Source organism: Anomalospiza imberbis, unplaced genomic scaffold (genome assembly GCF_031753505.1).
Source record: "Anomalospiza imberbis isolate Cuckoo-Finch-1a 21T00152 unplaced genomic scaffold, ASM3175350v1 scaffold_68, whole genome shotgun sequence".
Classification (NCBI taxonomy): domain Eukaryota; kingdom Metazoa; phylum Chordata; class Aves; order Passeriformes; family Viduidae; genus Anomalospiza; species Anomalospiza imberbis.
This window is the reverse complement of record NW_027100293.1, coordinates 24,550-35,204: the sequence shown is the minus strand read 5'-3', so window position 1 is coordinate 35,204 and position 10,655 is coordinate 24,550. Positions and strand designations below refer to the sequence as shown.

Below are 10,655 nucleotides of genomic sequence, written 5' to 3'. Positions count from 1 at the left end.
AAAGGTGAGTTATGCCCAAGTTAGAGCTCTGTGGGAAATCACTCTCCCTCCCTGACGTTTTAATGTATCTGTACATGGGGGTGTGCATGGATGTGTCTTGTATACAAAGGAAGGAGCGTGCAAGCAACAGGACTGACACATTCAGTGTCCATGCTATTCCATACCCATGGGTACAGAGACATTATGGAAACCCTGGCACAGACAGGGCCTTCTGTCCATGGGTACAGAGACATCCAAGAGCCCCTGGCACACACAGAGCCTTCTGTCCATGGGTACAGAGACATCCAAGAGCCCCTGGCACACACAGAGCCTTCTGTCCATGGGTACAGAGACATCCAAGAGCCCCTGGCACACACAGAGCCTTCTGTCCATGGGTACAGAGACATCCAAGAGCCCCTGGCACACACAGAGCCTTCTGTCCATGGATACAGAGACATCCAAGAGCCCCTGGCACACACAGAGCCTCCTGTCCATGGGTACAGGGACATCCAAGAGCCCCTGGCACACACAGAGCCTTCTGTCCATGGGTACAGAGACATCCAAGAGCCCCTGGCACACACAGAGCCTCCTGTCCATGGGTACAGGGACATCCAAGAGCCCCTGGCACACACAGAGCCTTCTGTCCATGGGTACAGAGACATCCAAGAGCCCCTGGCACACACAGGCCTGGCAGCACAGGTTGATTTCCCCACAGGCTGCAGGAGATGAGAACACAACATTTGCCAACACTGACTGCAAGCCACAGCTCCGGGTGCTCCCCATGAACCTCAGCTCTGGGACCACTCTTTGCCCCAAGCTCCAGGGACTGCAGTGGGAGCCCGGCCGGGCTCTGCCCTGGGGCCATCCTGCAGGGACAGCTGCAAACAGGGAGCATTCCCTTGCCACAAACAGCCAAGACAGGGCTGCAGGGCAGCTGCTCCAGCCCGGAGTGCACTGCTGAGTGCTGTGCTCTGGGGCTGGGGCTCCCCGCACAGGGGACTGGACTGGTGTGCCACAGGAGACAGAGAAGCTGCAGCTTCAGCCTAACTGAGGGGGGTGCGTGGGCTGGAAAGAGTGGGGAGGCTCAAGGGGATTCACAGAGCTCATCCTGCTGCAAGGACGAGGAAAAGGGAGTGGGAACTCAGCAGTGAGGAGAGCTGAGGGCTGGAGAGCAGCTCTGAATGACACTAAAATCCCACTGCACCTCTGAGACATTGCTGCTCCTCAGCCAGTGACAGGATGAGTCCCTAAGCCTGGGGCTCGGCCTTCCTCGTGGTGAGGGGCACCAAGGAAGGCAACAGTGTGATGGGGACTGCCATGGGCTGGGAACTCACTGGGGGAAAAGAGGGAGCAGTTGGGAAGTACAAGGCAGGTGGGAGAGAGAACTGTTCAGAGAAGGGCTGAGATACAGCTTGAGCAAGCTGCAAAATGTCATTTGGGGTCATCCCAGATTGATTTCATTTCAGAAGCTATTGAACAAGTTTATTTTTTGGGTGGTGGCATGTTTTCCCTGGGAGGTGTACACTCTGCAACCTTGAGCTGTGTTGCTGAAATGCTCCAGCAGGTCTGTGCTGCAGGTCACCCCATTTCTTCTTTGGCTGATTGCGGCCCGGTGCTGAGCTCCAGCAGAGCCCTGGCAGAGCCCAGAGCAGCCTCAGCACCCGCAGAGCCCGGCTGCAAGGAGAGAAACCAGAAAGCGCCCGTCAGCTGAAGGCTCCTGTCCCCTTGTCCCAGCCGCCCGCAGTGCCCAGGCCATGCTGGCCGTGCCCAGAGCTGTGCCCAGAGCTGCCCATCCCTGCTACCTGTGGGAGCAGAGCAGGAGGGCAGGACATGTGCCCAGCCTGCAGCCAGCCACGGCACATCCAGCCCTCAGCAGCTGCCCAGAGCAGGATGCTCCTGTGCTCGCTGCCATCTCCCCAAAGCTCTGATCCCACCATGCCAAGCAGACAGGACCCACCTCACGCCATCCCCCGCTGGAAGAAAAGCTGGTCCCAAAAGATGTCCTCGGCCTTCTCCAAGGGCACGGCCCATCCATGCCACAGCTGCTCCCAAGCACTTCCCCATCCAGACTGGACCCCACCTGGAACGCTTCCTCTAGGAAAACACACAACAAATTATTGAAAAGAGATTACAGACAAAAAGGGGAACAAGAAAAAAGGTGAAAACTCTTATCTCTGTCAGGGGCTTAAGGAAGGCCCAGCCCCTGCATGCCAGGGAAAAACCCACCCACAGGTGAGGGAAGCCCAGGCTATCTCCCTTCCCCCCTGCACTGCCCCCCAAAATAACGGTGACCCCAAAGCAAACAGGGGCAGTGGAGCAGCCCAAGCCCTTCCTTGCCTGCAAAGCAAAGCAGCCCCTGCACAGGTTCTGGAGTCCCACCTCTGCTCCCACCATGGGGCTTTGTTTGTGTCAGGCTGGCTGCCCCAGCCCCAGCCCCAGCCCGGGGCACGGTGGGTGCTGGGGCTGTTGGTAGGGCCAGGAGCCCACTCCCATTTCATCACCACCCCAGCCCACCCCCCAGCCCTGCCCAAAGCAGCCTGGCAGCCGACTGAAGGATCAGCTGCATCTGCCCCAGCAAAGGGGGAACCTTTGGTTCCTGGCCAGGCTGTGCAATGCCCAAATCTGGGAGCATCCCCCTGTGTCTGGACTCATCTGCAAATTCCCTGTGGAGCCTGGCTTTGGAGAAGGTGCCAGAATCAAACTCCATTATCTTCAGCTTGCTGGTGACCAGGTGGAGGAAGAGGTTGTCATCCTTGATGTCATCCTCGCTGTCCCCAGCAGCAGCAGCCCCACCTGGTACAGCTCCTCCAGGGGCTCCTTCTCCTTCCCAGGGGCCAGACCAGGCTGTCAGGGTTCCGCCCAGGGCCTCAGCTGTCAGGGAACCAGACAAGCATAACCAGCTTGGATGGTGGCCACCAGTGCTTGCCACACCAGGTGTCCAGCTCAGCTCGAGCCCAAGAGCTGCGTGTTCCCTTCTGCTGACCCCTGCTTAGAGCTACAGGCAGGACAAAACCAGTCTGGTTGGCTTTGCCACTGATTGCCAAGAGATGTGTGCAGCTGTTACCTGCCAGGCCCCTGGATCCAACTGTGCACGTGGATCTCTGCCATCCTCTAGGGCAGAGGAACACCCTGCACCCAAGGATCATTGAAAAGCTCTTCTAATGAGGGCCTGTCCAAGGGCTGCATGGACAAACACCTCCTAATGACATCCTGGCACTCTGGGGAGAGAAACCAGGAATCACCAGTCAGTTAGAGAAGTTGCCCCCCTGTTCCCATGCCCAGGCCATGCTGGGTGTGCCCAGAGCTGGGCCTAAACTTCCCCATGGATTCTCTGTTTGGAGGAGAGCAGGACACGTGCCACCTCCTCAGCAGCTGCCAGAGCAGGATGCCCACGAGCTGCTGCTGTCTCCCAGCACTGGTATTGCCCCCGTGCCCAGAGATGAGGATCCACCTTGAGAGAGGCGTCGAGGGAACAAGATCCGCCCCCAGATGATCTCCTGGCCCCTCCTGAACGGGTGCTTCCCCATGACCAGGTGGCACAGCAGGAGGCCCAGGGACCAGATCGTCGCTGCCTCGCCGTGGTAGCATTGGTGCTGGATCCACTCTGGTGGGCTGTAGGACAGGGTTCCTGTGGAACACAGACAGAGTTCAGCAGGGGGATGCTGCTGCTCCCAGAGCCTGGCCCCAGCACCCCATGGCATGTGGGGGCTGCCCCAGTGGAACACAGGGTGACTGCTGCCCTCTCACCAGCACCAGGGCTTGTGTACAAACTCGGGGCTGGAAAAGAAGCCACTGGTGCTGGAAGAGGACAGCAGAAACCCTGGGAAGGCCCAACCATGACACACAAAAGAAAAACTCATCCAGTGATGGAGAAAGCCTGCTCTACTCCCCGCCTGCACAGCCCCCCAAAAATGTTAACAAGCCAAGGCAAACAATGGGAGCAGAGCAGTCCAAGCCCTTCTCGCCGGCACACCAAACCATCCAGGGCAGGGGGTCAGACCCCCCTCTCTGCTACCCCCACTGGGGTTTTTGTCAGGCTAGCTGCCCCAGCTCCAGCCCCAGCCCAGGCCACAGTGGGTGCTGAAGGCTGTGGGCAGTGCTGGGAGCTGGCCCCCCTCACACCCCCTCCCAAATCAACCAGGCTCCAGCATTAATCCCATCCCGGCTGCAATAGGGAGAGCCCTGGGGCTGCACCCCGGCTGGGCCATGAGATGCCCAGGAGCATCCCCTGGCAGGGCTCACCTGCAAACTGGGTGTAGGCTGTGTCTTGGAGGAAGGCACCACAGCCAAAGTCGATCAGCTTCAGCTGCCCGGTGGCCAGGTCGAGCAGGATGTTCTCGGGCTTGATGTCCCTGTGCAGGACCCCGCAGCTGGTGCAGTGCCGCATGGCCTCCAGCACCTGGCGGAACAGCCCCCGCGCCTCCTCCTCCGGCAGGAACCTCCGCTCCGCCAGGAAACCTGACAGCTCCTGGCACCGCTCCGGACGCTCCAGCACCAGCACGACGCTGTCGGGGAGCTCAAGCCACTCCAGGAGCTGAATGACACCAGCACAGCCAGAGGACACCTTGGCCAGCAGCAGGACCTCCAGGGGCGCGCTGGTGCCGTCGGGCTGCGGGAGGAGCGCGATGCCGTCAGTGGGGCTGAGGCCGTGCCGGGGCTGGGGAACCCCTCAGCCAGCCCGGGATGCTCTGCATGCCCCGCTCAGCCCATGCCCGCTCTCCCTGCAGGGCTCCCGGCGGCTCCCACCCTGCCGGGCCCCGGCTCCTCGCCGCCCGGCACGGCCCAGCTTCTGCCGCTGGCCCCGCTCACTCACCAGCTCGCCCCAGTGCCGGACGCGGTTCCGTGGCACCCTTTTGATGGCCACCTGCGAGCAAAGGAGAGCAGCGGGTTGAACTCGCCGCCCGCCCCGTCGAGCCCCATCCTCCTTCCCCTCCTCCTCCTCCTCCTCCGCCCCCTCCTCCTGCGCCCGCCGCCGGCCCCGCCGCTCACTGGGGCGCCGTTCGAGAGCCGCGTGGCCGCGAAGACGCTGCCGAAGCCGCCGCTGCCCAGCAGCGAACCCAGCCGGTACGGCTCCTGCAGGGCCTCCTGCGCCTTCCCTGCGGGCGGGATGCGGCTGTCAGCGCTCGGCCCGGGGCCAGGAGCGGCCCCCGACCGCCCCCCGACCGCCCCGGGCCGGCCCTCCCCAGGCGTTCTCTCCCCGGAACGGGACAGCGGCGGCTCGGGTCCGGCGGCCGCGCTGCCGAGCGGCGGAGCTCGGGCCGGGGAAGCCGCAGCGGAGGCGGCGGGAGCGGCCGCGCCGCGTGTGTCCTCCGCGGGGCCCGGGAGGAGCCGGGGCCTGGGCCGGGGCCGGGACTGGAGCCCACGTCGGGGCCGGCGCCGGGGCCGGGCTCGGGCCAGGCGGAGCCAAAGGACGGCGATGCCGCCCCAGCCCCAGGCACTGATGCCCGCCCAGCAGCGCCACCGCCAGCACGGCCAGAGCCGGGCGGAGGCAAGACCCCGGCGGGACGACCGGGGGAGGGGACGGGGACGGGGACGGGGACGGGGACAGGGATGGGGATGAGGACGGGGCAGCCCCGCCCGGGGCCGGGGGCAGGCTGGGGACATGGCCCCGCAGGGGGAGAGGGAGACTGGGAGAGGAGGGGCCACCGGGAAAGGGAGAGCGGGAGAGGGAGAGGAGATGCGAGAGGGACTCGATACGAGTATCTGCGTGAGCTGCTGCTGCTTTAGCTGCTGCTGCTGTTGCCGCTGCTGTCGCTGCAACTGAAGCTCTGGGGCCGTTTGTCCCCGTGTCCGTTTTTCCGTTGCCCGCTCACCCCCACGCCCAGCCCCCCGCTCCCCGGGGGCAGCCCCTGAGCCTGTCCAAACACGGGAACTTTGCCCTGTTCAGCCCAGATCCAGAGTCTGGACTCCTGCACGGGGGAAGAGGAATCCCCTTGGTCGCTGCTGTGCATTGTCCCTGCTGAGGATCAAACCCTATCGGGGCACATTCCCTGAGTGCAGAATTTGTACCTGACCCAAGCACTGCATTTACCTCTCCAGCAATGATTAAAAAAAAAAAAAAAGAAAAAAAAAAAAGAAAAAAAAAACGGGGAAGGCAAACTGTGTGTAGCTCATGGTATTTTAGAGTGTCTAAAATTCGCCAAGTCATGGATCTTAGAGATGAGATCTATTTGGATTAAGGGGATGGAGCAGTAGTTCAAGATGGAAAAGAGGAGCATACAAATAAACAGAGAAAAACATCTTCAGTTTTTTCTTTCCATTTGCATTTCATTTCTTAAAAGCTGTTTCAGTTTTCCCAGAATCTTCTCCACAGTCCTGTTTGCTCTTTCCAAGAACCTTTCCTGCAGAACGAGGTGCAGCTCCTGTCACAAGATGTGCCACCAACTGCAGCTTCTCTTGGCTTTCCACACCGTGTGTACAGCTCAACTCTTGCAGCACAGCAGGACAAATGTTTGAAGAACTTGACAGCTTGTTCTTTCTTTTCCTTGTGGGCTGGGCAGTTGTGCCATTGGTAAGGTTTCCATTGTTACTGTTCTGCCCTAAGAAACCATGACGGGCTACCGGGAATTGTCAGGGAATGCAAGCCGGACTGAATGCAGAGAAAGAATCTGCAGAGCCTGCAGCCAGAAATGGAGAGCTGTGGGATAATCATTGCAACATCGCCATGGGCATCTTGAAAGTGATCTAGAAGATGAAAATGCTCAGACAGAGGGCATTTGTTTCTGAGTTCAGTGTAGAGGATTCCACATCTAGTGCATTGATTCATAAATCAAGAGTTCAGTCAGTTCATGGAAAGCACCAGAACAAGCTGGACCTCTCAGGAGATGAATGAACCGTGAGGGGAAAGGGGGCGAGGAAAGGGCGGAACCGTGAGGGGAAAGGGGGCGAGGAAAGGGCGGAACCATGAGGGGAAAGGAGCGAGGATAGGGCGGAACCGTGAGGGGAAAGGGGCGGGGCCAAGGGGACGCGCGGTCCTAAAAAAGCCCGGTTTGGCCTAAAATCACCCAAAAGGGCATCACATGAAGCCTACATCCACATGGTTTGGCCTGAAATCAGCCAAATGGGATTAAAAGTATCCAAAGGGCTCTAAAATCCAAACAATGGGGACTAAAATTGCCTCAAATGTTTTAAAAGACGCATGAAATGGCTTCAAATCACCCTTAAATCTCTCAAATGCACCTAAAATCCACCCTGAAAGTACCTGGTTTGGCCTAAAATCACCCTAAATGGCTTGGTTTGATCTAAAATTGCCCAAAGAAGCAAAAAACCTACTCAAATGGGCCCAAAATCACAAAAAACATACCTAAAACCCCCCATACAGGATTAAGAGTCACCCATATGGACCTAAAATCATCCAAAGGGATCTGAAATCCCCCCTAACCCCACCAGAGTCGGCCTCAAATCAGCCACAGGGGCCGAAAATCCAGCCGAAAAGGCTCGGGATCCCCGCAAGGGATCTGAAGCCTACCCTAAACCTGCCCGGTTCGGCCCAAAATCCCCCAAAGGGGCCGAGCCCGAGGCCGAGCCCGGGATCGGCTCCGGGGCCGCTCCGGGACCTCCGCGTTCGCTCCGGGCAGTTTTGGCCGCGGCCCCGGACGGGCCTGGGCGGGACCGGGAGGGACCAGGGAGGGCTCGGGAGGGCTCGGGGCATTTGGGGCTTTTTTGGGCTTTGGGAATTGTGTTGGGAGTTTACAGGGAATTGTTGGGGTTTTTGGGGAGAATTATTGGGTGTGGGGGTGTTTGGGAATTTTGGGGAGTTTGGATTTTGAGGGGTTTTATTGGTGCTTTAAGGTGGAAGTTGTTTTTCTGGGGGTATTTGGGGATTAACTGAAATTTTTTAGTTTTTTTTTAATTTAGGGGGTTTAACTGGGATTTTGTGGGATTCTCTGGAATAATTTTTGGGTTTTATTGGGATTTTTAGGGGATTTGGAAGCATTTTATTGGACTTGTGGGGGCAATTAGTGGGATTCTTTGGGGATTTGGGTTTTTTAGGAATTTTAGTGGGGTTTTGGGGGGGGTTGTGGGGCTTCTTGTGGTTTTGGAGACATTTTGGGGGGGATTTGTGGGGCTTAATTGGGATTTTGTGGGCTTTTATTGGGATTTGAGGGTGTTCTAATGGGATTTTGTGAGATTTAATTGCAACTTTGTGGGATTTATTGGTACTTTCAGGGGTTTAAAGGAGATTTTGGTGCCTCTCAACCCTTCCCTACACCCTGGGACAACTCCAAAGCCCCCCAAAATTCCACTAAAACCCCCAAAATCCCCCAAAAGTCACAATAAAACCCTCCAAAACCCCAAAGAATCCCAGAAAATCCCAGTGAAACCCACCAAAATTAAAAAAAAAAACTCCCAAAAATTTCAATAAACCCCCCAAAAAATAACCTCCCAAAACCCTAAAAAAATTCCCCAAAATCCAAAATCCTCAAATCCACAAAACCCTGCAAAGTCTCGTAACCCCCCAAAACCCAGTAATTCTCTCCAAAATCCAATAATTCCCCCTAAACTCACAACAAAATCCGCCAAAACCCAAAAATGCCACCAAAATCCCCCCCAAATCCCCCCAGAGCGCCCCAGACTCACCGGGGGCAGTCCTGGATCAGGGGGCACCTGCCGGTGGAACAGGAGCCACTTCAGGGGGCCCTCGGAGCTTTTTGGGGAGGGGGCACGATGGGAGACCCCCCAAAAACGGTGGAGGGGAACCCCTGTGGTACCCCCTCCCCAGAAAGCCCCAGATCCCAGTACAGGCATAGCCAAACTCAGGAAAATGTAAACCAGGCTTGACTTTCCAGAAATTATTTTTGGCCGGGTTTAGCTGCACCCTCCAGGCTCAGGATCACCGGTGTATTTGCAGGTTTTGCTCTGCATCATCAGCCTGCCCAGACTCTGCTCGGTGTTTCACAAATGGAGAAGACAATGGATATTGTGCCAAGCTTCCTTGCAAACAGCAACACCTGCATCAGCATGACAGAAAAGAAGGGAAAAAAAAAAAAGAAAATAATCAGCGGTTAGAACAGAGCCAGTGTCCCACCATCTTCCCCTCCACTGTTATTATAGAGGCAAACCTGGGCCTAAAGCTTCCACCTCTCAGTTCCTGATGCTGTTTGACTTCAGCCTTGACTCCCCCTGATCTACCTGACTGCCGTCCAAGTGGGGCTGGGGATGCTCAGCCTGGAAACAGGAGACACTGGGGAGGCCTCACTGCAGCTCTACAGGACTGGAAGGGTCCCACAGGAAAGACGGGGACAGTGTTCAGCCGGGCCCGTGGCAACAGGACAAGGGGGGATGGCTTTCAACTGCAGGAGGCTGATTGAAGTTGGATCTGAGGGAGCTGCTCTTTTACACGGAGGCTGCTGAGGCACTGGCCCAGGCTGTGGATGCCCCATCCTTGGCAACAGGGCTGTGAGCAGCATGGGCTGGGGAAGATTGCTCAGCTCGGAACAAGATGCTCTTTAGATCCACTGTGATGTCACAGATGTGATGTTCCAGCAGGAACTTCCAGCGTCCAGCAAAGAGCACAACACAACCACTGGCCCTTGTGTCAGCCCACCCTGTGCCAGCCCTCGTGCCAGCTCACCCTTCACCATGTTCCCTGTCACTCTTCTCGTCACCTGCGCCCTGATGCTCCCATCAGTCCTGAAAGCTCTCTGTTGCCTGGATTTTGTCATCCGTCCCTGCAGGATGCTCACATTTGTCCTGAGGAAGGTACAGTGCCATTCCATGGAGGTGGACACCCCCCAGCTGCCCGGCTGGGCTGGAGTTCTGTGGGGATGGGGTGGGACAGGGACCCCACTCTGAGGTGTTGCTACCTCTGCAGGCTGTCACCGAGAGAGAGGACGAGATGGAGGTGGACATGCAGGCTGATAGAGAGGAGGACATGGAAGTGAATGGAGAAGAGAGTGGAGACAATGCGATGGAAGTGGACATGGAGATTGATACAGAGGAGAAGATGGAAGTGGATGGAGAAGAGAGTGGAGAGGAAGAGATGGAGGTGGACATGGAGATGGATACAGAGGAGGAGAGGGAAGTGGATGGAGAAGAGACTGGAGAGGAAGAGATGGAGGTGGACATGGAGATGGATACAGAGGAGGAGAGGGAAGTGGATGGAGAAGAGACTGGAGAGGAAGAGATGGAGGTGGACATACAGATGGATACAGAGGAGGAGATGGAAGTGGATGGCGAAGAGACTGGAGAGGAAGAGATGGAGGTGGACATGGAGATGGATACAGAGGAGGAGAGGGAAGTGGATGGAGAAGAGACTGGAGAGGAAGAGATGGAGGTGGACATGCAGATGGATACAGAGGAGGAGATGGAAGTGGATGGAGAAGAGACTGGTGAAGAAGAGATGGAGGTAGATGTGGAAGAGGAGATGGACGTGGAAATGGAAGAGTACCTTGAGGACATGGACATTGATGAGAAAGATGAGGAAGAGGCCATGATCTTGGGATGAAGAGCAATACCAGCAGCAGGACAGGCATGTGGTCCCCACAGGCAGAGCGGGTCCCCTGCTGCCAGGCTGGGACTGGGCTGGGTGGTCCCTGCTCAGGGATGTGGGACCCGGTGCATTGGGTTCTGGTGGCCATCCCCAGCCTGTGCTGCGCTTGCTGGGCCAGCCTGGGGGCACATGGAAGAGCCCTCTCTGCCTGATTGGAGTGACCGTGCCTCTTGCTTTTCCTCAA

General features: G+C 57.5%; 1 protein-coding gene across 1 annotated transcript; it reads right to left on the bottom strand.

Moving 5' to 3' along the window:
- Positions 1 to 2,501: 2,501 nt before the first annotated feature.
- Positions 2,502 to 5,020, bottom strand: LOC137467549 (serine/threonine-protein kinase pim-1-like; the record flags this gene model as incomplete). Its single annotated transcript, XM_068179043.1, has 2 exons — positions 2,502 to 4,588; positions 4,793 to 5,020. Coding segments are annotated over 2 exons (687 nt in total), but the record flags the coding sequence as incomplete, so codon positions are not given.
- Positions 5,021 to 10,655: the final 5,635 nt, after the last annotated feature.